The 26603-nt window shown below is 43.9% G+C and overlaps 5 protein-coding genes and 1 long non-coding RNA gene across 9 annotated transcripts; 2 read left to right on the top strand and 4 right to left on the bottom strand.

The window, feature by feature from the left end:
• The first annotated feature begins 975 nt into the window (after nt 1–975).
• Nucleotides 976–4244, top strand: LOC143374775 (uncharacterized). Of its 3 annotated transcripts, none has more exons than XR_013086743.1 (6): nt 976–1113; nt 2378–2538; nt 2613–2892; nt 2968–3095; nt 3165–3272; nt 3341–4244. It is a non-coding gene; the product is annotated as an uncharacterized LOC143374775 (long non-coding RNA). The 3 variants fall into 3 exon arrangements; XR_013086744.1 differs by lacking the exon at nt 976–1113 and adding an exon at nt 1771–1997; XR_013086746.1 differs by lacking the exon at nt 976–1113 and having other exon boundaries at nt 2026–2538; nt 2963–3095.
• A 1134-nt stretch (nt 4245–5378) lies between these two features.
• Blos1 (biogenesis of lysosome-related organelles complex 1 subunit 1) lies at nt 5379–6573 on the bottom strand. Its single transcript, XM_076823202.1, has 5 exons — nt 6232–6573; nt 6056–6190; nt 5903–5975; nt 5593–5810; nt 5379–5530 (listed from the first exon to the last, which is right to left on the bottom strand). The coding sequence occupies exons 2-5, from the start codon at nt 6114–6116 to the stop codon at nt 5451–5453; spliced, it is 432 nt and encodes a 143-aa protein (XP_076679317.1). The 5' UTR covers nt 6117–6190; nt 6232–6573; the 3' UTR covers nt 5379–5450.
• A 57-nt stretch (nt 6574–6630) lies between these two features.
• Nucleotides 6631–14583, top strand: Ear (ENL/AF9-related super elongation complex transcription factor). Its single transcript, XM_076823197.1, has 3 exons — nt 6631–7221; nt 7304–7572; nt 7645–14583. The coding sequence occupies exons 1-3, from the start codon at nt 7083–7085 to the stop codon at nt 9472–9474; spliced, it is 2238 nt and encodes a 745-aa protein (XP_076679312.1). The 5' UTR covers nt 6631–7082; the 3' UTR covers nt 9475–14583.
• Nucleotides 12448–18743, bottom strand: Tm2 (tropomyosin 2). Its single transcript, XM_076823201.1, has 7 exons — nt 18607–18743; nt 15939–16229; nt 15504–15637; nt 15259–15447; nt 15119–15194; nt 14921–15053; nt 12448–12845 (listed from the first exon to the last, which is right to left on the bottom strand). The coding sequence occupies exons 2-7, from the start codon at nt 16176–16178 to the stop codon at nt 12763–12765; spliced, it is 855 nt and encodes a 284-aa protein (XP_076679316.1). The 5' UTR covers nt 16179–16229; nt 18607–18743; the 3' UTR covers nt 12448–12762.
• A 165-nt stretch (nt 18744–18908) lies between these two features.
• LOC143374770 (odorant receptor 94b) lies at nt 18909–20810 on the bottom strand. Of its 2 annotated transcripts, XM_076823200.1 has the most exons (5): nt 20363–20810; nt 19954–20292; nt 19691–19895; nt 19248–19403; nt 18909–19159 (listed from the first exon to the last, which is right to left on the bottom strand). In XM_076823200.1, exons 1-5 carry the CDS (start codon nt 20716–20718, stop codon nt 19112–19114), a joined length of 1104 nt encoding a protein of 367 aa, XP_076679315.1. In that variant the 5' UTR covers nt 20719–20810; the 3' UTR covers nt 18909–19111. The 2 variants fall into 2 exon arrangements, with proteins under 2 accessions (XP_076679315.1, XP_076679314.1); XM_076823199.1 differs by having other exon boundaries at nt 18909–19403.
• Nucleotides 20811–21590: 780 nt separating this feature from the next.
• Nucleotides 21591–23717, bottom strand: LOC143374769 (odorant receptor Or1). Its single transcript, XM_076823198.1, has 5 exons — nt 23119–23717; nt 22590–22979; nt 22266–22470; nt 21952–22107; nt 21591–21763 (listed from the first exon to the last, which is right to left on the bottom strand). The coding sequence occupies exons 1-5, from the start codon at nt 23478–23480 to the stop codon at nt 21707–21709; spliced, it is 1170 nt and encodes a 389-aa protein (XP_076679313.1). The 5' UTR covers nt 23481–23717; the 3' UTR covers nt 21591–21706.
• Nucleotides 23718–26603: the final 2886 nt, after the last annotated feature.

Raw genomic sequence — 26603 nt, 5'->3', positions numbered from 1 at the left:
CACAGCTTGTCAATTCGATATGTTAGTGGTGATTCTTCATGAGCAAATTTGTTGGTTCGGTTTGTGGTTATCAAAAATTGGGAAAATGGACAGTCTGACTACCGCGTCACGTTCATACCGGCCCTAGAGGTGTTATGCGTCATTCTTACAGTCTTTCCGTAGCAGGGGACCAAATTCTTCTTTTACCAAAAAGAAGATATAGATTTAGACAAAGCGTAGGTAAGATAGGCCTACATTTTAAGGAAGGTTCTGTGCCACCCAGGGGGACCAAGCCGTCTTTGTTTGGCTGAAGTTTTCCCGTTTAGTTAGCACCGTATTGGTAGGAGGCGCTAGGTACATCACACACACATACCTACGTGTATCAGTGAGCACGACACACAACCTTTCGACGTTGGTGAAATGTTACCATGACGACCGTCGTCATTTAGAAATGTTTGGCGCAGACACGAGGAAGTGTCCTCACTTTCCCTGGTTTACCCTTTCTAAGGCCGTCTGACCATGGATTGTCGCGTCAGTGACGCGTATGCAGCAGATAGAAGGATATACAAAGCAATTGAATATATTTTCTTTTCCTAAGAAAAGAAGAAATATTCAATTTCAATGTTTATCCTTCTATCTGCTGCATACGTGTCGCTGGCGCGACGATCCGTGGACAGGTTTTAAAGTAAACGGTACATTACACGTATACACATACACATACGTCCCGATTCACACCAATTCACACATTCACAGTTTAGTACGCACCTCATTGGTAGGAGGCGCTACAAACTCTGCTTCAACTTTCGTAAGAGGGAAGCTTGGCCCCCCTGCTCGTGTCTGCGCCAAACATTTCTAAATGACGACGGTCGTCATGGTAACATTTCACCAACGTCGAAAGGTTGGTGTCGTGCTCACTGATACACGTAGGTATGTGTGTGTGATGTACCTAGCGCCTCCTACCAATGCGGTGCTAACTAAACGGGAAAACTTCAGCCAAACAAAGACGGCTTGGTCCCCCTGCATCGAGCATATCTCCCGATCGGCAATCGGCGATCGATGGAAGGGGGAGCGCTCTCGTTACGAGGAAATCGACATTGATTTCCTCGTTCACTTTGTTCGGGATCACGCTTACAGGTATGTATGGTATTGCTTAATTTGCTCACGATACGCCGCTGCTGTATTGAGGGGGGGAGGTCTACCTAGAAATTTTCGAAAAAATAATTTTTCGATTTTTATATTTTCTTGAAATACAGCACCTTCAAAATATTCCCTGAATGTGTCTTGTTAATCTGATCAAAATTGACAAAATTATGCGCGTGTAAATAGGTAGGTAGATGTTCCACGGTGTAGCGCTCAGACCCAAAACTTTAAACGCATTTGCCTCAAAATCATGTTATCAAAATCGATGACACACATACAACTCTTAAATTAACGATGCGATTTACTCAAGGCTTTGCAGGCTTATTTTACAGTTAAAAATCTAAGCGCTATCGGGAGCGCTCTTCCTTTTATTTCGTCTATATTTTTTTTTACACTCGAAAACGAGCGATTTTTTGCCAAATATCAATGCTTCAACTTTGCACAGCCGTAATTTTGTCTCAAAATAATTTTTCCAAAATTGGGCCCGATAACGCCTAGATAATTTCATATATTATCTACAAAAATTCGAATTTTCAATTTTTGATGATCCTGCACCGATTTACGGTTGCCACCGCAAAGCGCCTAAAAAAGGACGTCTCGGGCATCACCTATAACTGACAAACCTTTCAATACTTTGTACCACAAGCAATACTGAAACGTCCGTAAGATGTACTCTTTCCAATAGACTAATGTTTAATAATAAAGGTTTATCTGTTTTTCTAGAAAAAATTCCCAAAGAAGTATGTTGTTTTGACCGTTCTAGGTAGGCCTCCCCCCTTAAACAATAGTTGCGTTTACGCTAAAGATACGTAGACTAATTGTACCCTCGCTTGTAGGAATAATACCAAGAATCAACGCTAAATCCATCCATCTTTATTGTAAATAATTATCATTAAAATTAAGTGTTTAAAACTAACAAGTTCCCAATCCTAATCGTCTCGCGACCGTCCCGAAACTTGCAAACGCGTGCGATCCGTTTATTCTGCGAACACGGTCCAAATATTGTTGAGTATCCCGATTCGGGATTCCCGAATGTCGTTTTTTTTTACAAAATACATAAAAACATTCTGTTGGAATTCACGTGTTGCTTAAGTTTTGTATGGAAGGCTTCTAACCTATCCCGGTATTATTCCGGGAATAAATGTATTATTACTTTAAAAGATGAAAGATCATTTTGATCGATGTACTAATTGATGTTTGTTAAAATTACTCTTTAATTAACATTAACGGTAATAAAAATAACCTGTTGTACTTACAGCCTTGCTTTCAAGAAGAAGTGTCATTCATAGTTCTTTTATAAATGATCGATGGGGAGAGCCAGATCGACGCAGACGTAAATCTTTACTTTATTATACCAAACAAATAGAAATCTGAAAGTGATTGGATCGAAGATGTGTGGCACCCATATAATTTTAAATAGTAAATGAATGTTCATATGCGCAACGGACTTTAAGAAGCGAGGAGGGGATAATTTCACGAATCTTTTTTTTCAGAAATGTTGCGAGCACGATTTACAGCCAATATGGGTTAATGAAAACAAATGTATAAAAACTGAAACCCTTGAAAAATGATATGTTTAAAATGGAAGATTTTAAAAGGACAGTCAAATTTTAATTATATTAGAAGACACAAACACAAATATCTCGGAAAAGTATATTTCGGATTTTGCAGCTGTCAAGTTATATTTTATCCCTCCATGATAGTTAATTAAGTGTCATATAAGTCTAATAAATGTGTCGATATATTTGAAAAATTGAAGACAGTCAAATGCCCGTAAGTAAGGCCACTTGATAGAGGATTAAATTATATTATATTAATTGCATTTATTGTTTTATTGTTCCAGAATAGTTGGACCAAGGTGCTTGCTACATTGTTTCATCAATGGGGAACCAATTCCAGAACGAACAAGTCCAATATATACAACAGCTATGAAAGCACTGTGCATATGCGCCTTTGGTCTGCCTCCAGAAGAAAAAGTATATTTGTCGAAAGTTGTTATGCTTAAACAATCAAATTAAGGGTGTCTAACACTCCCGTGATTACAGGAACTTATGGAAAGACTGGTCGAGTACATCGGTGGGATTTTCATTGAACAATTGCGCAGCCGTGTGGCGCACCTTGTAACAGGATCTGTGATGTCTGCAAAGTACGAGGTAGGTAAATGAACAAACTAGAATTCAATCAAGATGTAGCTCTCTAACATTTTCATGTTTTGCAACAGGCTGCTATAGAGATGAAAATACCCACAGTTATGAAAGGATGAACCGAAGCAATTTGGGAAGAAAATTTTAAAGCTTCTGTCTTCCTCAATTTACTACATCTACCTTACAATTACCTTAACATTTAATTAACGATTATGGCGGCGTAAAATATGACGTGGCAGCAGCAAAGTCCAAGATATACTCTTCTGAGGTATTTGCGTTTGTGTGTTCTAACGTAATTAAAAGTTTACAGTCCCTTTAAAGTCTTCCGTTATAAACACATCATTTTTCAAGGGTTTCATTTTTTTTACATTTGATTTCGTTAACCCATATTGCCTGTAAATCGTGCTCGCAACATTTTTGAGAAAAAAAATTATATGTCTGCCACATATCTTCGATACAATCATCTTTAGACTTCTATTAGTTTGGTACAATGAAATAAAGATTGACGTCTGCGTCGATCTAGCTCTCCCCATCGATCATTTTTATATTTTTATGCCGTGCATAAATTCTTGAAGCAATTTGTACCCGCATTCTCTTCTCGCTTGTTAAATTAGCCTACGAAATGTACCGAATCTAATTCATAATTTCAAAAACAAAATTTTAATATTCCATGCCAAGGTGAATAAGTAGGTTGAAATAGCTGTTTATCCTTTATAAATCTCATTACTAGATTAACTTTATCAAACACACAAATGCAAATATATACCTCCAACAACCTTGCTAATATGGGAGCAACTTTGTAAGTGTGAATTAAGGCTTGTCTAGCGGCGGCATTACGGCAAGCATTTTGTAAAACGTCAACGGCGCTCCAAATCAAGGTGGTCCTAGATGCCAAAGTATTCATAAGTTCGTGTAGGCTAACATAAAGTTCCAATGATACGCTTATTACCTGTTAATAAACATAAGCTTTTATTGTAAAAACACACTCCCTATTCTTTCTGTTCTCATCTTTTTAAACAGTATGGCCAGGGCCGGCGGAACCCATTATGCAAGTAATGCGTTGCATAAGGGCGCCAGCCGAAGGGGGCGCTAAAAACTATGTCGGAGACTTAATAATAAAGGAATCCAACTCCCATATAAACAAAATGTAAATGTAATTCTTTTTTTATTGTACCTCGTAAAGGCAGAACATATTAATAGAAAACAGGTGCAAAAATTTGGGGGCGCCAAAAATATCTTGCATAAGGGCGCCAACCATCCTCGCGCCGGCCCTGAGTATGGCCAATTGGTATTTGTTACAAACGTTTTATACAATACTAAACAAAGTACGCATTTGTTCAGTAGTTTACCTACATCTATTAGTTGATTGATAAAGTGTAATTTAAATCAAAGATAACACATAAACCGATAAAAACTTACACTTCTCATGTGCAGATATTTCTCCATTGTATCTACTTGACGTCTCACGAATAGTTTCAAAATTTTGATCTTCGACAAGGGGGCTTTTTAGCGAACTACAATTGTTGACGATTGAAACGTTACTTTCCAATTAAAATGCCCCAAAAACATGAAAATATATACATATGATGCATGTAATGATATAAATTATTCTCATCAGTGCATTCCGTTCATTGATCTCGCACGTTCTTTCGACGCGTGTAAATACATTCCCGAGACCGATAATTACAAATCTTATATCGCGGAAAACCAGTATATGTCGGCCATTTCTAAATCCTACTTTTAAAATTGGCCAATCGAAGGGTGCATTCTATTTCGCGCATTGAGTGCATAGAAAACCGTTCCGTTGCGGTTAATGCGCGCATTAATGGCGTTAGTGAATTAATAGTATTAACATGGTTTGGTCGTAACACAAGCTGTATTGAAGTATTTAAGAAAAAATAATTCAATCAAGATCAAGAATTATGATCACAGTAAGGAAATTCACTCAAGTTAAAAAAAATCACGATCACGGTCGTGAATGCAGTTACATCACGACTGTGATCGTGATTCTGCGATAACGGTGATAGAATAACGAAAGCGCGTAACTGGATCGCATTCCAACCACGTGATTTCTGTGCTGCTGGTAGTTTTGGAATGCAACGAATAAACACAAAATGCAAGAAACATTATATTCATTTTAATACATATTAAAAGACAGACACAAAACGGGATTAAAATTTGATATGTTCATGTAGTAGTAGCAGCAGAAACAGCAGGAGCAGCAGCTGCAGTACCACCGCCACCACCGCCTTGAGTTTCTTGGGTTGCTGAAATAAATTATTCAATGAATTCTTCTATAATTATAATTCAGTCGACTCAAGATACGTACCCTTGTATGAATATTCCAAGGCAGTTGCTATAGTCCTCATGTCTCCCTCAATGCTACGTGCCCAATTCTCCGCATCACCAATTTCTTTCAATGCGCTTGAGAATGATTCCACCAAGTTCAGCCAACATTGCGTTTGCTTCGCAAAATTTGTCGCGCTATGTTGCAATTGCTTAGCCTCTGCATCCAATTTCTTCTGGTTCAGATATGCCTGAGCTACTCTGCATTAGAAATTCATTACTTGACAGTGATCGTATTTTCAATCACCTTCCTATTATCCTTTGCATCCAAGGATATGCAATTGGTGACTTACCCAACATTCAAATGATCGACTAAAGCTTGCGTCAAGTTACTCGCAGCTTGCACAGCTTCTTTTCGTTTTTGTTCTGTTAAAACAGCATTACTTTTAACACAGTCCTCTGCGATTCTGGTAAACTTATAGGAATACAAGAATTTGCAGGTTTACCTTGTCTCTCTTTTCTCGCGGCTTGCTTACTCTGATGCTCTTTCACAATTGTAGATAGCATGTTTGTTAATAAACAAATGTAACTGCTTGTATCATAGTCTGCAGGTTACATTTATAATAAACGTCAGGCTGGTTCTTTTTTTATATTCTTATAACAATTCTACATTAAAGGAGACCGTTTTCTTCATCCTTCCCGATTTCGCGTACACTTATTTTGTGTATCGGTTTACTTATTGATCTCGAAGAAATAACATGTCAATCTGGTAATTTGATATTTACGGTCAGCTTTGTAATTCTTGTGAATTCTGCTTAAAACGCTACACCGACGATCAGTGGTCGAAATCTATCTAAGCAGATGACACTGCCTTTAAAAGCTTTGGACCAATAAACAACGGATAAAGTCGTTAGGATTGCGGGTTCTAATAATAAATAATGTGTCACCCATTCAACCACGGATTGGACAAAATTGTACAAAACCAGCATTTGCAGTGGAACACTTGACGAAGAGATAGTGTTTGCCGATAGGTGGCGCTTATACGTGAACTTTTTTTTAAGTTCTAGTATACGGAATAACGAGTATGGCGACTAGTTCTCGTTGGTGTAAAGTTTACCTGTTGATAATCAATTCGGGATCAGCTTGAAGGGAATCAGAGAATTATCCGAACTCTACAGAGGCGAGTTGCCTCCAGCAAACACCTCGTTCGACCCAACATTCTATTCTAATGAGGTGGTTAACACTTTCATACAGAACAAGTGTAACCAAACGATGCTCCAGAATCTCGAGAGTACGAAAATTAGGAGAGAAGTGCTGTCATTACTTGCACATCTAGCATAAGTTGCTGGACGATGGTTCTCACCGTCACAAATGCTCTGTGATGGCCCCGATAATTAAGGATTCAATAGTGTTTTCATTCACGTCCGACCAGATAAATAAAAATGTAATATAAATCTCTGTGTTTACCCGTGGTAAATTAGCCCCCCTCTATTTTCTTTGGAAAGGAGCACTTCAGAAATTTCATATGAGAGAATGGCAATTCGCATCACTTTAGAATGTGGGCACTCATCTATGTTACGTATGCGTACCACCCCTCAGGGTTACACTCATGATTGGGAGTTATTTGTGCGGGGTGTTGAGAACGCAGACATACACCACTATGTTGAGAAAGGTAAATATGCTTATGGAGCATTTTTGTTTATCCTTGGACGCGAAGGGAAACGTCTTCTAATCTTTCCTCTTTGAAATTCTAGTGGTTTTTCAACTACACGAAACATTCTCCAAACCAAAGAGGATATTGAAAGAGCCACCATTTGAGATAAAGGAATCTGGTTATGCTGGTTTCGAGATTCCCATTCATATTTATTTAAGAAACAAGGATGAGGGAATTAAAAAGATTGAAATTTTATACGACCTTAATTTACAATCGAGTGGTCCTGCTCTTACCAATGTCATACGACGTTCTGAAATAATCAGTAATCCTTCGGATGAATTTAGGAGGAAATTATTGAAGGGTGGTGGTGTAAGTACATTTCACCCTACCTCTTACTTCGCACGCACCAACTGCTCGTAAAACGAATATTTGCATCCATAGATCGTCGTGTCCAGTTCCGAAGGTTCAGCCGAGAAAAGTGGAAACAAAACTCCAATTATGGTCGGTAAACCGAAGTTGAGCGGTAGCGAGACGAAAAAGCACAAAACCGTCGAATCCAAAACATTAAATTCATTTGCCGAATTGTTCGGAACTCCTTTGAAGCCGACAAAGGTTTCTCAGGACAGCAAAAAGCCAATGCAGCCGGAGAAATCATTGGCCCCGAAACCGTTGGTTAATACAGAAAAGTCAGATAAGGTAGAGAAAGCATCGAAAGGGGTGAAAGACAGCCCCCACAAAGACAGTAAGAAAGAGAAGGTGGATGACAAAAAGGACAAGAAGGTTAAAGATCAGTCCAAGGAGAAAAACCGGAGTAAGGAGAAATCAAAAAGATCCTCTAGTCCAACTAACAAAAGTCATTCGAGTCCCTCTAACAAAAGACCACCCTCGCCCCCGGTATCGCTGAAAAGACCCGCCAGCCCCTCCCCCCTTCCCCCCGCAAAGAGACCAGCTTCGCCCAAGCCCAAGGAGAAGGAGCTGAAGAAAGTGGTTTCGGAAAAGGAGAAGGAGAAAACGAAAGAGAAGGACAAAGCGAAAGATAGCTCTAAGAGCGTGGCGGATGCTTCGAAGAGCGAGAAGAAGAAGGACAAGAAGAAGCACAAGGAAGACAGGGATAAGGAACGAAAAGACAAGTACAAGGAAGGGGACCGGTCTGCCGCGAAAGAGATTCTGAAATTGAGCGAGAAGAAGAATGATAAACCGGAGAAGCCCGAGAAATCGGAGAAAGAGAAGAGTCAGGAGTATAGATCGACGAAGGAGGGAAGGAAATCTCCCAAGCCGCCGAAGGAGGCTGAGAAACCAAAGGAGGAGAAGGTGCTGAAGATCGAGAAACCGGAGAAGACCGAGAAGCCTGAGAAAACAAAAGAGGGGAAAAGCGAGAAGGAGAGACAGAAGCACAAGCACAAAAAGAGGGACAAAAAGGACAAGCGCGACAGCAGCAAAGAGAGGGAGAAGAAGGAGAAACGCGACCGGATAAAGTCATCGGCGGATAAGCAAAACAATGTGCCTAACATCTCGGTGGCTGCCCCGCTTTCCACCGTACTGGTGGAAATGCCAGAAAGAGACAGTAGTGATTCGGCGCCATCGATGGTAGACGACGATTCCTTCTCGGATCCGAAACTATTGTCTACCGTTAAAAAGGAGGTGGATAACATGACGGTGGCCACGCCACCTACGGAAATGGCAAAGCCGCTTTCGCCAGGGATGCCAGTGGACATTAAGAAGGAGAAGGTGGATCGGAACAAGAGGGAAAAGCCGAAGGGGTGCAAAGCGGAGGAGAAGGAGATCCGAAAGAGGAAACGGAGGAGCGAGAGCAAGGGGGATGACGACCACGTGGTTAAGCGAGAGAAAGACAGGGGCCATTCCACGTCTCCTCCGTTGGAGCCCGTGTCTTCGAGTCAGTCGCCGGTTGCAGTGGGTCAAGAGACGGCAGTCCATGTCGCGAAGGACAAGGAGGATCGTGCCGGGGCGGAACAAGCCGCGGAGAAAAGTGTGGAAGCCGAGGCCGAACAAGTGGCGCCGGATTCGACGAACAGTACTTTGGTTGATTCGGACATGGGAGAGCCGCCAGTGTTTTCAGAAGATTATGTGTCCCAATTGAAAGACTTGCAGCAAAAGATAATGACGTTACAAGACAACCAAGAGCTACAGAGAGTCGTTCAGGTGATCGCGGAGACCGGTCAATACGAGATCACGAAGAAGACCTTTGACTTCGACCTGTGCGCTCTGGATCGTAGAACGGTGCAACGTCTACAACAGTTCTTTGCATCGTGACCGTCTGTAGCTTAAAAGCATGGCATCCTTCGTTTTACATATTATTATTCTATGTATAAGTCATTAAGTTATTTGAGCTTACAAAGAGATTCTTTCACTCGAATATAAAGTAATATATAAGACCCCAGGAGAATGTCGCAGATACACCTCCTCGGCAAGGTGAGGAGATCGTTTTTATCTGGGTGCACGCGCGAATTTCGTGTATTTCTCATTTTAATTTATACCGACTGCATACTTTCGATCGCATCGCGGATATACATGCATAATTTATGCATAGAAATGAATTAATATGGAGCGAGTCACGATTGCTTTTAACTCCAGGCCCTTCATCGCCACCAGATCAGCTTATTTTCTTATACATTTTTACACGTTTCCAGCACTTGTTGTTTTTATGTTATTTTGTACATAGGTGATATAGAATGTGTATAAAGCTCAGACTTGGATACTGTACATTGCATCGTCCTTGTAACATAGAATTTTTACCGTATCTCTGGGGGACATTCGAATAGGTCTACAGTGCATTTAATTCACGTTATGTAGACACAGGTACATCTGATTTCTTGTCTTGTACATTATAATTACAACAAAAAAAAAGAAGGTTCACGTTTAATTCTATGGTAATCATCGGGGTCGTTTGAAAATTTTGTGCGTCATGTTGCCTTGTAATATAGATATATTCTTGATATCTCGCGAAGAACTTAACGTAGGTTTATCCTCTTAAATCAAGGACACCTTGTATTTATTGGTATTTTCATACGAGTCGTATAAGTATAAGGACGATCGAAGCGATCAGTCGATGGGTTTCCACTCGTTGGTAGCCGTACATCGACTTGTTTCTTGTATCCTGCATGCGATACATCCGAAACAAAGTGGTTTGCTTTCCTCGGTCCTCGCGATTTCGAAAATACTTTTATTTACTTGTACGGAGTATTCTCTAAGTATTAGTATCGAGGTTTAAGTTGAACGGGGGGAGCACACTGGTTCGTCACTGGGAAAGTTACTTTACAGTTGTTTTCGAGTTCTCAGCCGTTTTGTACGTGCCTCTGAGTCAAAATTCTCCTACGAAGCCTTTCATACTTCAAGTTGCCAGTGTTCTACTCCCGTTCTCACGATGCGTCCGCGTTGCATTTTGTTTTAAAGAGGAAACGATTCTATTCTTTCTCGTCCCGCTTGAAACTCGTACCGCGCAGATTACCATGATATCCGGCTCGCAGCGTGCAGACGCACCTTCGATTCGCTGGGGGGTTGCCTTTCTTTTTCTATCGTGCATTTCACCGTTTCGCAATCGCACTTGTAAAATGCCACAGAGTGGTCATGATGTTGCGTGCAATTGATACACCAAATAGTCTAATGTCTTTTGATAACGTTATCTAGGTAATGAAAATTGTACAATTAGATAGGCATCGTAGTAGCTCGTATAGTTTTGCATCGCGTTATTTATTAAAATTAGGAGAAGCAGCACTCCGAGTGTCGATGTATCCGAGCGTCGTTTCGAGCGCGTAATCGACATTCGCGACATTCGGACGGACACGTCGCCGGAGTCGTAGTAATATTAATTCCATTTCTGTTCCGACGAGCAGGGGAACGTTAATGAAATATTCCGGACCAACGAATTAGGTCCCTGGGACAGAGGAACCGTCTAGGTCTCGTATTGTTTCCGCAACAACTTCCCAGGCGCGGCGGGGAACCGTAAGGATATTAATTCCATGAATTCGTACCGTTGCGGTTCTCAACGTTTTCGTGCGATTCGTATCCCCATATCAAATTGTAATTGTTTCCCCTTGGAATGCAGCGTATGTGTTCGGAAAACAGAGAAGTGTTTTTAGAACAAGGGCATTAGTAGAAACTGCTGAGTAGGTACATCACTATTGTTAGGTAGCCGTCACCGTGTACGGGGGTTATTAATTTGCGAGTTCAATGGTCACTTGAATCGAAATCTTTTTTTACAAGCATACACGAGCGTAATCGAGTAAACCGATTGTTTTATACAGTGGCGAATGGCCGATCGGATCCACGGGATCGAGGTTTTATTAAAGAAACTACATTCGAGTGGCCTATCTGCGAAATACTTGTCACAAAAGATTGCGAATCCCGACAGTTATCAGAGATAGAATCGATCAGGCGCGTGGCGACACGCGGTTGTAATAAACGAGAACGATAATAATCTGAGAGATTTCCTAGCAGAATGTTTGCATTGTCGTGTCCGTTGTTTTTCTTCTTATTGTTACAGTTTTTTTTTTTGCTATATACATGTAGGTATACACATATGATGTCCGTGTTTTGAATGCGTGTGTACGTGCTATATTCCATCGTTTCTTTTTTTTTTCTTTTTGTTTGTTTCTGTAGATACTACCCGCGTTTCACAAACGACCAGATTGTATATTTTTGTTTGTTGCATGCTTGAATTCTAACTAAGCGGTAAGTTTGCCGTGGGATGTCGTAACGTGTTACGTGTACGCACGCTGGTGGAAATTATTGTTACGAATGGCGGGGCACACTCGCGACGGGGAGAGCAAGGTTGTATAAAGATATGCACAAGTACGCGAGCTCGGATTTCCCGGCGACTATATATCAATTGTAAATAGTAGATAAGTGACCGCAACGGTTAACGTGTATAAATATAATTATCCGCGACTTTCCGCGGATATAGTACAAGAGAACACTCCTGAATTTATATGCCATTCGGTGTACATTTATACATTCAATGTACATTCAATAAGTACCTTGGTGACTAATAAATATCTCATATAACTGTGCCTCTAGAAATACATCGCGACGCATGCTCGGAGGTGAGAGCTCGACGAAAGTCACAGGACCAAACAGTGGGAAGAGTATTTCGTGCGTGCGTCGGAACTTACTTGGCTCGCGATACTTACCACCTTTCGCAGGACAACTGCCGGATTCTCGGTGAGAATTTCCGCGCGCAAACAGACCCGGACTCGTTAAATGTTGGAAAGTAGTATTTCAACGAAATCTACTAAAAGCGCGTACAATTAGTAACGCATACCACATTGCAGCAGTTTATTGGGTCTCGTGTAATGTATCGGTACAACAGTGTAACAGAGTAAAATTCCTTACGATCTCCGTACATCGACCAACTTCGTCGCGGTAATGTCGTACAATTTAGGTGATTAACGTCCGATCCTTGGCTTATCCTGCGCCCACGCTTCTGTCGCCCCTCTCGCAACGATCGGTCCTGTCTCGGTAGTCCTTCGTGTGAAACACCGCAGCTCCATCCCCACGCGTGATATTACAATCATTATACGAAGCATAAAAGGGCGAAGTGACTTAGTATCCTGCCAGCTCGGCAAACGTGGAGTCCATTTCGTCGGCGAGGGACTTGTATCTGTCCTTGTTGATGCCCAGCTCGTCTGTAAAAGTTCAGAAACTCGCTCAGTCCCCTCTGCGCATTTAAATGGCCGAGCTTTTAAGCCTAATCGGTAAAGGGTGGTCCTACGGAATGTTCTACTTCGTTTCTATGCGCTTGCCCGGTAAATGGTTTCGGCTTGTTTCCGGGCGGGGAAACATTTGACGGCACACTGTCGACGTGCTGAGCTCTCGTTTTAACGGACAAGCGCAGGGCGGTACACTACTCGTTTCAACCCTTAACTGGTATACTGTTTTTGGCAAACGTGACTGGTGTACTGGGGTCGTGGCAGACCCCAAATAAAAAAGGGCACAGAAATTTGTAAAGTCGACACTAGAGCAAGCACTATGAATATTTTCTTCTTAGGTAATGTAGAAAATAATAGAAGCGTAGAGAGTTAAACTATTATTTTAAAATTAATTAGAAATTCAGTTTACCAACTTAGACAACCGAAAATTGTACATCGAACTTTGGGTGCTTGGGGTCACGAGCGACCCCAGGATACCAGTTAAGGGTTAATGAACCCAAGGCTGAACGCGAACGCAGAATTTGTCGTTCTTATTGGCTACGGAAAGTGTGTTAACCCTAGGCAAAAAAAAAAATCAAATGTCCACGCGAAAGTGATCGGTGCTTGCGCAACCGGCATTCGTCCTAGAAAAAGTAAACTAGCTTCTTAAAAATCTATGGGTGTCGTACAACGTGGTGTATGTCGGTGTGTTTGTACGATACAAAATTGCACACACAAAAAGCATCGTGTCGCACAATTTGCACGCGTGTGAAAGCGAACGTAGATTAACAAGCGTTAAATAGTCGTACCCCTCTAGGGAAGAGAGCTACGATCTCGCTGTACGGGCACTTCTGTAGCTTGACTGGTTAATCACTTTGCTCGAAGCATGCAAGAATCGTGAGGTGTAGTATACCTTTGCACTTGAGTGTAAGGCAAACAGTTTTGCGAGGGGTTGGCAAATGTACCTGGCGTACGGCGGCCCACATAAACGTGCGAAGCATTTGCTTTTTGTTTATCGCTCTTTCAATCTGTTAAGCGCCTCGTGTGCTTGCGTGACCTTGTACGCGTATATTAATAACACAAATCCTGGACGTAAACGACGACTACTGAGTACTCGATCCCCGCGAGAACTAAGCGAAGCTCTTCCAGTTCGGGCGACTCGAACAGCGACGATCGCACGGCGAAAAAGGGAGATCGTAAAATGATCGGGGGGAGCACGTGGAAGAACGGCGATTATATGAAAAATGGCATTGCGTGTCGCAAACTTTATACGAGCGTGAGAAAACGAAAACAAAGAAAAAAAAGCAGAACGTGTAGGGTGGTAAAGAGAAAAATCAGAGGTACGCCCTATCTTGGAAGCAGTCGCAGCGGATAAAAAAAAAGAAAGGAACATTGTAGCTAAAGCGGAGAAGTTTCCTTGGAACAGAGAAAATAACGAGAACAGATAAGATTCGAGCGAAAGGCGTGAACGAAGAGAAAAGTTTGGGGGCGAGTATGAGTGACAATTCTTTTGTTTTAGTAGCCAGAAAGCTCAGCGAATGTCTTGTCCAATTCTTCGCAAATCGTTTTGCGTTTCTCCTTCTGCTGGTGCAGTACGTCTGCAAAGAAAATCACTTGTGTTGCACGATCGTGTGTCGTTCATTATCACGGATACTTATAACCAACCCTATCGTCGCAATCTCTGTAACTACGGAACAACTGTTGCGAGTAAAGGCGAATACATTTTTCTTATATCGATCTCTTATACCCTGTCTCCTACGGAACAATCAGCGCCGCGATTAATCATTTTATCGCCCATCGCAGCGGCATTCGGCGGAACGCCGCCGATGTTGCTCGTGCTTGGCAAATTGACCACGAATCAATGATTCCGTCTCAGCGTATCGAAAGCGTCGTTGTCATTTTGCCAAATTACGTCAGAGCTTCCTAATTCCGGTGCGAAACGGTCTAAAAATATTCCGCAACGGTAACGTGTGCAGCATTCAATTTTTTTCAGAAGCTAAGTCCGTCCCTTAGATACAGGACCAATGATCGAGGTATGCGCGACCGACGTAAGAAACAAGTTGCGAGCTGACCTTCGAGCCTGTCAACCTCCTTCTGGAGTTTCTTGACAGTTTTCTCAGCGAATTCAGCCCGGGCTTCGGCTTCCTTCAGCTTAACCGTCAGGGTTTTGAGCTGGCGCTTGAACTCCTCCACTCTTTGGTTAGCCTGAAACAGTCCAATTAGCGCCAAGTCCAACTTGCCAACGACGACGAGGAAACGGGAGGACTCACTTTCTCTTCGGATACCTCCAGAGACTTCAAGCTGTTACCGACGACTTTCAGTTCCTCCTCCAGCTCCATGATCTTGCTGCAAAATTGAGAGACGCTTCGTGTATCAAGCATTTCGCTGAGGGATGGCATTCCACACTTACGCTTCGCCAGACTTGACTCGGTCCTCGGCGACTTCCAGCTCGTCTTCAACGAAGGCCAGCTTCCGTGACACTTCGTCGGACTTGCCGTCGGCGTCCTCGGCGAGGAGACGTGCCTCTTTCAGCTGGTTCGTCAGCTGATCCATCCTCTCTTCATCCTGCTGCGCGCGATTTTCCAACACTTTGCACATACTGAAAATCACGATCGTTAGACGGCTGAGTCGCGGGGAGCTTTTGGGAATAATTACCGGCTGGATTCGTCGGCAGCTTGGGAGGCTTCGGCCAACTTGGCAGTGGCGGTGTTGAGTCGCTCCTCGGATCGCTCCAAGTCCTCCTCGAGCAGTTGCACTTTTCGGTTCAGAGCGGCGACCTCGGATTCAGCCTGGAATTAAAAGCTCGCCGTGACTCATTCGCTCCCTAGTCAGCCGCAAAAGGGAAGGAAGAGAGGAGAAACGGAGGGGGGAAACAGATGATTGCCCGGTTACGAGTGGCATTCGTTGCTGTCGCGAAGCTGCGTCACACTGAATCATCGACCTTAAAAGAAGGCACTACGCTCTCGATGATACGACTAAAATAACACGGCGCGGGGAAAAACTACCTTGGACTCGGTCCAAGATAAACTGGAGCAATCACAGCTGGACTGGGACTTTTCATCGAACGGAAGAAAGGTGGAGGACACTCACGTTAGTCAGGGCCTTCTCCTTCTCCTCGAGGTCCTTGTTGGCCTGCTCCAGGTTATGTTTATTAGCATCCAGGTCACCCTCCACCTGTTGAAGCTTCTTCTGCAACTCGTTCACTTCCTCCAGGACCTTATCCGCCCGCATATTCGCGTCCTTTGCCTGGCCCTCGCAGGCATCGGCCTTATCCATCGCATTGTCCTTCTCAAGCTTCATCGCTTGCATCTTCTTCTTAATCGCGTCCATGGTGGATACCTTTTTCCTTTCCCGGCTTCCTTCAAGAAACTATCGAGTTCGCTGAAATTACCCAGTTCCCCTTCGTTTAATACCCTATCAAACATCCCTCCGAATGGCCTCTCTAATCGTGTATCAGGAGTTCCGGAACGAGAAACGATCTTTCACGATTAAGTGGAACACCGCGGGCTTCGTTACTCTCTTCCGAAATGTTGGAGTCGTAGGGACGTTGAGGATTTCGCAATTCCTCGGAAATAACAGCAGGTAATATCCAGATTGCGAAATCGAACCGTCGAATCCGCGAACTAATTTTCGTCTCGAAGGTTCTTGGGCCCAACGACTTCCCTCTTAATAATCGAAATATTATAAACGACGATCGTCGGGTGCAGCTGTGGTTGAGAATCCAAAGGCTCGTTACTCTAGAGCGACGCGATAATCGACAGAGAGGTGTCAGCTTCCCGGAGCCTATTCGGTTTGCTAGACCTCTAGCTTTAACCCTGAAAATAGAGGAGCACGCGGGCAAGGGACGGGGGGCGGGTAGCAGCGGGTTGCATATTTCGGCGATCCCTCCGAGTTGTGCGAGTCATAATCCGGCGGGTGATAGGGTCCGGCCTCCGGAGAGAGGAGCCACGAAGAGAGGAGCACGTCGGTGCGTCTACGGAAATAGCATCCATAGGCAGGCTCTATAAATATGCGCGGAACGACGAAGAGAGGATGATGGCCGGCGTTTCTGAGGCCGCGACTCGAGGAGGCCAAAAAGCACGAGCGTAACCCAGAAGAACGGGCTTTACTTGGCCGCCACCGACGACCGACATTCGATCTAACTGCCGCGTATTAATAGCATTTACGAAATCATCGCCGGCACCTCGCGATCCCGCGGTTAGATCCTGCGGATTCCATCAAGGATCGCGTCGACACCGATCCGCCCCGGGGGGCGCTCCAACCGTCCATCTCCCTTCCAGCGATTAACGATTCGCGAGTGTTCGTCTTTCGACGGTGAAAGGCGGACCCGTGTTCCATCGACTCGCAGAGATATTATGACAAGCAACGTTCACCCCCCACGGAAGCAAATTTCTCTGAGCCGTGACACGATTTAGAAAGAATGCTCGCGATATAGGATTACAGAGGCGCGGAGATATCCCGATTCATTAAATCGATTGTTTGGTAGCTGAATGGCAACGTTCGACCCTCTTTCCGGATATTAATAGCCCCTGGAGGCTTTTGGCATCTGGTTTCCCGTGAGTGCCAAAGTGACATAAGACAGTGGATCTTGGAAAGTCAATAACAACCGTGGACCCTCGAATGGTAGCGGAAAATTCGCTGTTAAGCCTCTGTCGCGTGAGATTAGAAGCGCAGGGCGTGTTGCGGGAACGAGCGATGCGGGGAAGTGTGTTAGGTGACATTGCGTATGCGCTACTTACGACATTGCGTTACGTTAAGCCCAAAAAGCAAGCTCCAGTAGCATTAGTCGCGCTGCTGTTAATTGGCGGCGGATAGAGTGCCGCGCTAAAGCGTTCCAGGCGTCGGTATTGCCGGCCTCCCTGCAAGTATTTAAGTCGCGGCTGATGCCTCCGTTACGTGGACATTAATTCGTGGAAGTTCGGGGGAAATATATCGTGCGCGCAGCGCAAGCTCTCTAATCTCTCCGAGGGAGAAATATGATATTTTATTTCCCGCAGCACGCAGTTCCGTCGAGTCGCTCCGCGAACGTTAGCGGTTGAAAATAGCATGCATAAACGGAACGATTCGATGGCGGCAACTGGTTTATTTTTGCCACAAACTGGACTACAATGTTTTACCTTTCCCGTTCCTCCCGTCGCGATATCTACGTCATTCATATTCCTGCGATGCCTCGTAGCCGAGACAGCCGAGTTGTTAACGCGAAGCGGGGGTTACAGGATTAATGCTACTTACAAACATCGCCAAAGCAGAGCATTGCCTAAAAGCCTCGAGCCGAAGGCTCCCCGTAGTGAAAGCTGATGAAACGTGCGAAGGGCCTGGCGGTTTCTCTGCGCGTAGACCAGCAGATTTTCGCGCGAGAACCTTTTGCAAGCCGAAGCTCGTTAGTGGACGAAGCAGCTCCATTAGTAGAGTGAATATCTTGGATGGGTAGCTCGAGCCGGAGTTAGCCGTTAGCCGAGAGTCCTCTCGGTCCTCCCCTCGGTCTTCTGGATTCTAGCTGCGTATTCGAAATACAATCGGCGGGCTCTGCTCCGCCGAGATCTGGGACAGGACGATCCTTCGCCGAGGGGTGGAATTCACGGGGCGATCGACGTACAAGTCCATCCACGGGTCTCGCCTCCATTCTATCGCACTCGCGGTCACCGATTCCGCTCGAAGACGTCGTTGCACCGCGATAATGTACGAGGGTACAGCAGAGAGAGGTACAGGAACCGATCGATACCGACGACGTGAAGAACTTTCAGCTGAGCTCACTTACCTAACCCGAGCGAGCAGAGTGTCGCGAGTCGAGTGTCTGAGGGTGCTCGGAAAAGCTTCTTCTTCGGCGCGAAGCGAGAAGTGAACTTGCGGCAACCGAACCGAAGCTGAAGGTGGGGAGCCCAAAAATGGACCGCCACGGAAAGTTCTACGGGGGTGGGGTCCTGAACGTTTATTTTCTGCTCGCGCCTCCTCGAAAATTTCTCTCACCTTCCAATGGGGGGGCACCGCTGGATCCAGCGATCTTCAGACTAACGGATCGATTTGGAACCGCGCGTTAACGCCGATTAATATCCCCGTGGTCGCCCCGGGCCTGTCGCGCTCGTCACCAGCGAATTGGGTCGAATTACTCGATGCATTCGGGGGAGAAGTCACACACGTTTGTCGCTAGATTTCATTTATTACGTTGGAACGTTGTGGACCAGTGCGTAACCACGGACAACGAAAGCGCTGGGTTACGATCCTCCTATGATCCTCCCGACTGTTCCCCTCGTTCGTTTCTATTTTCAAGAGCTTTGTAACACGTTATACAACGAGTAGGAGCTTTTAACTAGCTACAATCAGACGGACAGGAACAATAAACGTTTGGTTCAGTGTATTCGCGCAACCGTCCCTGAAAGAATGTAAATGTACGTTACTGACGATCACGAAGAAGTCAATGTTCACCGTCATCACGTGCGCGCTCTCGAGCTGGATGGCAGATCTTGTACGACTCATCACGATCAGTAGGATCGTCTTCGCGTCTTTGTTCAGCTCTATCCAATCGGTTTGAAAGATCGTATCCGCCAAATCGACGCTCTGAAAACCAACCTTGTACTATAAAGCAGAAAGTGTATCGTATGTTTGTGTGTGCGTTGTCTGTCGCCTAAAAACTTTCGAACTGTAAACTCTGAGGTCACGAAATGTACCTCCGCACATTATTCCTGGTTAATGCAGATAAATATTTTCACAAAAAACTGAGAGAAAATTTTTTTTTTCTTTTATAAAATAAGAATCTAATTTTCGGGCAAAGTCGAGTAATAAAGTATCACGTAACGTCCCTTCGAAGACGTCAGCTTATTAATAAAGGAGGTCGTCGGACGAACCTTCAGTTTCACTTCGTTCCCGTACCAACAGTAAAGAAACGTCTCTACCATTATCGAGATCAGGTAGCACGTCGTCGCGAAGAAGTCGCTGCTCAGAACGTCTTGTTTCAATAGCTGAAACAAGCTCAGGCACAGCACCAGGAAGCCTCCGAAGAATTGCGAGAAAATTGATATGTTTAGCGTGCGGTTTATCGTCCTGGCTAAGCTGGAACGAAAGTGCGCTTGCACCAGCTACGAAACTACTAGGAGGAACCGGCGATTACCTGAAAATGTAATTATGATGGCGAGCGCAGTTCTGCAGAGCAGCTCTGCCATCCGTTTTCAAGCGGTTCAACCGACACCCGAGGATGTCGAACTGACAACAGATCTGCATTAGCAATCCGCAGAACAGAGCGTCGACTGCAACATGCGCAATGGAAAGGAACACTATACTCGTCAACTGGTGGGCATACGTCAGCCCAAAGGCGATCCTGGACGAGTAATTGTAAGGTATCCAGGCTCTATACGTTAGCCTGTCGTTCGCGAAGTTGGTCAGTAACGAGTTGCAAATGCTCGTAACCACTGATGCCTGTACCATTGCTGTGTACTGTAGGGTATTGTTCCTATGGCAGTGTCTAATACTTTAGAACCGTGTCGCGGATAGTTGCGCGGATGTATAAAATTAACACTGACCGTATTCGTTTGTCATACTTCGTCTGAATTTCCAACTCCTCGGCATTCGAAGTCGCGCAGGGCTCTTCCAGCAGAACATTCATCAAGCCAATGATTCGTTTGCGGTAAATAAATATGTTCGTTAATTTGCAACATCCGAAGAACGCTGTGACCAACATATAAGTGTTTTCGACGAAGTCCTCCACGTTGTCCACGTTCACACTACTGATCATTTGGGAAATAGTGAAGCTGATTCCGATACACACCACGAAGAAGGAGTAGAGGTTGTAGGCCACTGTTTTACATCGCGACGACCACGAGACGGGTCTCCAGATACCCGAGTACGTGAGCAGCTTGAAGATTGTCGTCACTCCCATTGCTTCGATTCACTAAACGCTTTGTTTATCTGTTCCTTCGGCGATTAAGAGAGCTCCATCATTGGCCGCATTCCTCTTCATTTGGAGGTATACTCGTTTAGGAGTGCACCCTTGTATCTCGTTGTTGAAACGTCGGATTTAGGCGAGTCGAGCTTCTTCTGATGGTAGACATAAGAAGATGCGAGACCCTGAAGAGTGCGACGCAAGTTCAGGTCTCAAAGACGTTTACGTTTTCTCTTCAATTGCTAGTGGACGTTTGACGTTACAAAGTTCATTACCGATGCACCCCTCTCTGGCCTGTTGTTCGATAAGATTATGTGTTCTGCTGCGACGCTTAATTTTGTCTGCAGGATGCCTGCAGCTCGCTAAATATCCAACCTTATCATTAGACGTAATTTTCAATGTGGAAAGGTCTGGAGGTAGATCGTTGAATTATTTTTCTCTCCACAGACGCGAATCTTCACTCGAGCCTTCAGCTTCGAAGAGGCTACAAACTCCTCGATCAGGACGAGCGGGGTGCAATGTGACATTTCTTTGCCGTACGTCGTTTTTTTAAGTGATGAATCACGCGACTTTATTTCTTTGTTGTGATTGTGATTGAGTGGAATAGAATGGAAATGTTACATGGTAATGCTTAAGATACAAAAAGGTATACAAACGTTTTCATGATAATCATAAGGGTAGGGTAGCTGTCCCATTTACCGTCAGTGTCCCTATTACTGCCACTTTATTCATTTCACTTAAAAAAAAACGTAACGTATAAAAAATAGACATATAAAGAATGTACTATAATAATAAGAAGAACAGTTCCAATTTTATGATAAATTCTTTTTCACACTATTCTTTATACATTGCGTGTTTATTAGATAAAATAAATGAAGTGGCAGTAATAGAGACACTGGCAGTAATTGGGACATTTACCCTATGTTGTTAATTTCTCGTTCAGCTGTATGTCTGCGAAAATGACGTACCGCAGTGACGAGGGTTCTTATTTCGGCGAGGAGTCTGTCAAAATGTTGTACGACGAGTATGTTATTTTCATGATCTGCAACGCGCAATCGTTATAGATTTCTCTAAAATGCAAGATGGAAGAAGGAATTTTTGAAATGCGAGAGAAACTGGTTGGACAAGCGGAGACAAATCGGTAAAATAATTCGTTAAGTCTCTTTCGTAATTCTAGATTCCTTCACCCATAAAACTGAAAACAATACGTAGAATTTTCATTGTACTAACGGTCATGAAAGAACCCGTGGACAAAGTGACGACGTGACCACTCGACATTTGCAGGGTTCTCTTAGTTCTCGTCATGATTATCAATAGATCCTTCATTACATCGACAGGCAGCACCGTCCAGTCCATTTCGTAAATAGCGTCGCTCGCTTTCGTACTCTGGAAATGTTAATCGTTCATGAACCACGTGGAAATGAAAAGAGTACACGCCGCAGTTCAAGTGTTTCAGAATTCTTTGTGCCCAATGGTCGATGAGATTGAATTTAGGATAGCGCACAGTGGTACAATGATTCAAGGAAACGAAGTTCGCTGCCAACCTTCAACGTCACCTCGTTTCCAAACCAGCAGTATAAATACACCTGCATGAGCATGCAGCACAAATAGGAGAAGTTCCAAACGATGTCCGCGTCAAATGAGTCGGTTGTCGATGTTTTGTAAATGGTCAGGCACAACACTGTCGAGCTGATGGAGAACTGAAGGAAAATCATGTACTGGAAAACCGTGTTTATGGTGTGCGCGAACCTGTAAGCAAATCGTCACACGGACGCATCTAAATTCACGGATCGAATCGTTGATCTAACATTGGGAGTGAAATAAATTTTCTAGGTTCTTGAGGGAGGGAGAAATTCTTATTCAATCACTTGTAAACTTCGAGGTGGTGTTCGACCAACTCCCCAAGGATTCGTTTCCTTCTGTTCTTCAGGTCCGCCACAGACGTGCTCTCTTTTTCCGCCTGGATCAAGGAGACCGGCAGAATTCGTGCTCGATGGCAGAATATCTCGAATTGAGCACCAACTTGGATCATCAGACCAGCGATCAGCGTCTCGTTGGCCACGCTGGCGTTCGCGCAAATCATCAAGCCGAGCGTCTGATGCAACAGAGACATTACGTGCACTTTCCTCGAGGAGATGTCGTACGGCACCCAATTAGACACGGGCAATGTCCTGGTGCTTAGGAACTTGTCGAATTGCACCACAGTTGCGAACCACGTGGCGGACTCGTTGAGAATTTCGCAGTAAATCGTCAGTTTTCTGCAACAATCGCTCGGATAACGGTCCACTGTTCAACGTAAGAGGGTGAGCAAAAGTTCCACCCCCATTCGATTATAAACATGCAGTCTCCAGACTGAGTAAGCCAATGAAAAGTTAAAAGCAAAACTTAAACGGAGACCTCTCGTAGGCATCGAACTTCCGCTGTATGATCGCCTCCTGCTCGTCCCTCGGAACGCAATTTTCCTTAGACAGAACGTTAACCAGGTCTATAATCCTTTCACGCTTAAGGAACAGATTGGCGACCTTGAAGCAGACACCGAACACCGAGATGAACAAGGAAAACTTGTCGGTCATGGTCTTCAGGTCCTTGCTGATCACGGAGTCGACCATCGCGCAGAACGTGAACGTGTACAGTAATAAAATCATGAACACTGAATACGCGTTGTACAGCCAGTACTTGAGGGAATAAACTGGCCATTCCTCCGGCCTCCAGAACCCGCTGTACGTGAGCAGAGCGAAAGACAGAGGAAGCTTGTGCATTCTCTTCCCTGCTATTGTAACTCCCCGAACGAAGGGCGCTCGTATAACTTTAAACAAAAAAAAAAACTGCTCCCTTATATCCACTCTGTCGTACTTTTTAAAAAATCTCGAAGACGGTGCATTTGCCTCCCTTGCTTATTTATACGGATGGAAATGTTGCTGCACCCCTGGCGCAGTGACATTAAAGTTCGCTGTTGCAAAAGTCCCTCTAAATCACGCTACTTTCTTTATCCGACTCCCTCCCTTCGTTTCTAACGATTTTCCCTCAGACCTTATATCGCGCTACTATTATTTTCTCGTATCCCCCCCGCCCGATTCCCCGAACGACGATTATTCCATGGTGACTTCCGTTCAGGGAAAATTATTCCGCTGGTTAAGTTATTTACAACGCGAGTCGCCTCGACTAGCCTCAACGCGCGTTTCCCTGTACTTCCCTCTTCGCTGTCGCAAAGTAACAGTCGTGAGGCGATAAACATTGCTAACGTTTAAAATGTGTAACCCTTAACAGTATACCGCGACAGTAATAAACGAGGAGGGATCGAATTCACGTATATTGGAAGCGGGTAATGCAGGAATCGACGTTCGCCTACGCCGGTTGCCCCCGCCGCGAAAATTAATATACGATAAACGGAGGGTTGTCAGGTAGCGGCAGTCTGTTGCCGGCGGTCACAGTAGTCGGTTGTGTTTATGGTGCGTGCGGCTAACTGTACTAGCGGCGAACGTTTGGATTTCAGTGTTGCTGACAGGGCTGTTTCTGGGTTTTGGCCGCGCAGGTGCGAAAACAATATTGCCGCCCTTATTAATTCAATGTTCTTTAATTAAGAATTTAATATGCAGTGTTTATTTTTATATCTATGCGTACATAATTTTAAACAGTTATCGTGGAAAAGAGTTTGGATTATTATTCTTATTAATCAAAATTTTACATGTAATAAACGGCCTGCAGCTGCCCCTAGGTTTGGCCGCCCAGGTGCGGGGCACCTTCTGCACCCCTGCCAGAAACGGCCCTAGTTGTTGAAACAGTAAGTACTGCATATTATATTGTTAACGAACTGTCGGTCGTGTTTGGCTGTCATCCGTCATCAGTTAATTATATTGTTATCGCTCGGTATAACCGTGTTAGTGATTTCACAAAGAGAAAGTCAGTATTCGCGAGTGACAATATACGTACATACATGTATCACACTACTAAACAGTTGGAAAAAGTCCAGAGAATTTATTTAAAGGTGTTTAGCTTCAACGACCAACCGAATAACGTTTCCTAATTTTAAGCAGCTTGCTTGTTGGTATTTTGCTTGCAAACTTCTACGCTTAATTCACGGGGTGGTAATCAAGTTTGATAAAAGTGGAACAGAAGTAAAAGATTCGCCGAATGATCAGGGATTCTGTGCCACAAGAATGTCGGTAGATTCAATTAGAATTTATTAGAATCGCGCTAATTGTAAGTGTTGCATTAAACAATTTTTAGTGCAATTCAGGGCTGGCGCCCTTATGCAAGAAAATTTTTGGCGCCCCCAAATTGTTGCGCCGGTTTTCTATTTAATATGTTTTTTCTTTACGGAGTGCAATATAGAAAATAATTATATTTACATTTTGTTTATGTGGGAGTTGGATTCTTTTATTACTAAGCGTGCGATGTATGTATGTTTTTTTTAGCGCCCCCTTCAGCTGGCGGGCGCTAAAAAACATACTTATGCGGCGCATAACTTGCATAATGGGTTCCGCCGGCCCTGGTGCAATTGGTGGATAGGTACATTTAATATCATGGTTTTTCCTATCGTTTGGTATTTCGTTTATGTCACACAGATTGTCGCTGGCAATTTCACTTCGTGCACGAGGCAAAGAATCGTCACCATAGGAGTATTAACGTGTTCGACTAATAGTACATTGCGTGACAAGGGAGAGAAGAAAGCGATTTCGACGAGCGGTAAGTTTTTCACGCGAGGCAGAATCCTTTTTCAACACCTGCATGAAAGATGTGTTTTTGATAGCCTGCTGAGCGATTGGCAAAAAAATACACATGACCGATAACGATTAGTCGAACAAATGCATCTTCATATCACAGGGTAACGCCAAACTCCAGTTTCCTGGGGAGCAAAGTAAAAAATTGCGAATACGCAAGCGCGTAAAATCTTTTTCCCTTGGGAGAAAAATAGAAAACGCGAATACGTCTGAATTTGGTAATTTTGCTCCCGCTCAGCAGGCGTAAAAAAAAAACACCCATTTTCATGCAGGTGTTGAAAAAAAATGTATTTCTGTTCATACTAAACATTTCACTGTACTTACTCTGTTATACTTCTCAAGCACATTTTCCTCTTCCGTTTCCATTTCCCGGAGCCCCTGCGATCGCCGTTTTCCCGACGAAGGAAAATGGTTAACACGTTTGTTTCACTGTGTTTGACATTATTCCATTTAAATAAATAAATTATTAAGGCACGGTGTACGCCGAGTAAGCTGATTTGACCAGGTGCAACAAACATTCGATACGTTCAATTGTTTAGACTATTTGCTTCGATTTGATGCCTTTAATGAATCAGAATCAGCTAAGAAAACAGAAATGTATCTGGTACTCACGGTTTCGAATGATTCGAGGTTCATAGGCACGATATTGCCGCTGGTAATTTCCACTGGTATAGTTGCAAGTCTCATAATCATTAACAGAATCATTTTGGTATGTATTGGTAGTCAATGATATCCAGTTACTGGAGAATATCATGTCAGGAACTTTGAAACTCTAGGAAGGGAAACGATACGTAATGTCTTAATGTTTTAATTCAAGAGGAAGGCTTCTATTGTGAAAATGTAGACACCTTCAGTTTCACTTCGTTTCCGAACCAACAGTAGTAAAATATCTGCGTCAGCACACAAATCTCCGCACTATTTCCATAAACTTCGAGCACAAATTCTGTTGCCTAATTCGATACATCTCGAAACACAGCAACGATGTACTGGCCAGAAATTGGGCGAACACGATTAGTGTGAATTCTTTGTTCACCATCGCGGCTAATCTGAAATAGTTTTAGAAAAGAACACTGTTTCCTGAAAAGTGTTGCGCTAGCTAGCAACTTTTATATGTGACTATGATGCCGAGCACATTCTTTTAGCAAATAATTGTCTCTACTT

Source organism: Andrena cerasifolii, chromosome 11 (genome assembly GCF_050908995.1).
Source record: "Andrena cerasifolii isolate SP2316 chromosome 11, iyAndCera1_principal, whole genome shotgun sequence".
Lineage (NCBI taxonomy): Eukaryota > Metazoa > Arthropoda > Insecta > Hymenoptera > Andrenidae > Andrena > Andrena cerasifolii.
The sequence above is the reverse complement of the archived record's forward strand: the minus strand, read 5'-3'. Positions and strand labels throughout refer to the sequence as shown.

Excerpts from the sequence above, each read along its gene's own strand:
- Blos1 (XM_076823202.1), bottom strand. The coding sequence starts at position 6,116 with ATGCTATCTACAATTGTGAAAGAGCATCAGAGTAAGCAAGCCGCGAGA. Across the intron at positions 5,811-5,902 it reads GTCGATCATTTGAATGTTGG|AGTAGCTCAGGCATATCTGA; the intron begins GTAAGTCACCAA and ends TTTCTAATGCAG. Across the intron at positions 5,531-5,592 it reads CTTGGAATATTCATACAAGG|CAACCCAAGAAACTCAAGGC; the intron begins GTACGTATCTTG and ends AATTTATTTCAG.
- Ear (XM_076823197.1), top strand. The coding sequence starts at position 7,083 with ATGGCAATTCGCATCACTTTAGAATGTGGGCACTCATCTATGTTACGT. Across the intron at positions 7,222-7,303 it reads ACACCACTATGTTGAGAAAG|TGGTTTTTCAACTACACGAA; the intron begins GTAAATATGCTT and ends TTGAAATTCTAG. Across the intron at positions 7,573-7,644 it reads AATTATTGAAGGGTGGTGGT|ATCGTCGTGTCCAGTTCCGA; the intron begins GTAAGTACATTT and ends TTGCATCCATAG.
- Tm2 (XM_076823201.1), bottom strand. The coding sequence starts at position 16,178 with ATGGACGCGATTAAGAAGAAGATGCAAGCGATGAAGCTTGAGAAGGAC. Across the intron at positions 15,054-15,118 it reads TGGAGGTATCCGAAGAGAAA|GCTAACCAAAGAGTGGAGGA; the intron begins GTGAGTCCTCCC and ends GGACTGTTTCAG. Across the intron at positions 12,846-14,920 it reads GGAGGTTGACAGGCTCGAAG|ACGAGCTGGGCATCAACAAG; the intron begins GTCAGCTCGCAA and ends GAACTTTTACAG.
- LOC143374770 (XM_076823199.1), bottom strand. The coding sequence starts at position 20,718 with ATGGGAGTGACGACAATCTTCAAGCTGCTCACGTACTCGGGTATCTGG. Across the intron at positions 20,293-20,362 it reads AAGTATGACAAACGAATACG|GAACAATACCCTACAGTACA; the intron begins GTCAGTGTTAAT and ends ACACTGCCATAG. Across the intron at positions 19,404-19,690 it reads GGAACGAAGTGAAACTGAAG|AGCGTCGATTTGGCGGATAC; the intron begins GTTCGTCCGACG and ends GTTGGTTTTCAG.
- LOC143374769 (XM_076823198.1), bottom strand. The coding sequence starts at position 23,480 with ATGCACAAGCTTCCTCTGTCTTTCGCTCTGCTCACGTACAGCGGGTTC. Across the intron at positions 22,108-22,265 it reads GAAACGAGGTGACGTTGAAG|AGTACGAAAGCGAGCGACGC; the intron begins GTTGGCAGCGAA and ends TAACATTTCCAG. Across the intron at positions 21,764-21,951 it reads CCACGGGTTCTTTCATGACC|ATCATGAAAATAACATACTC; the intron begins GTTAGTACAATG and ends TGCGCGTTGCAG.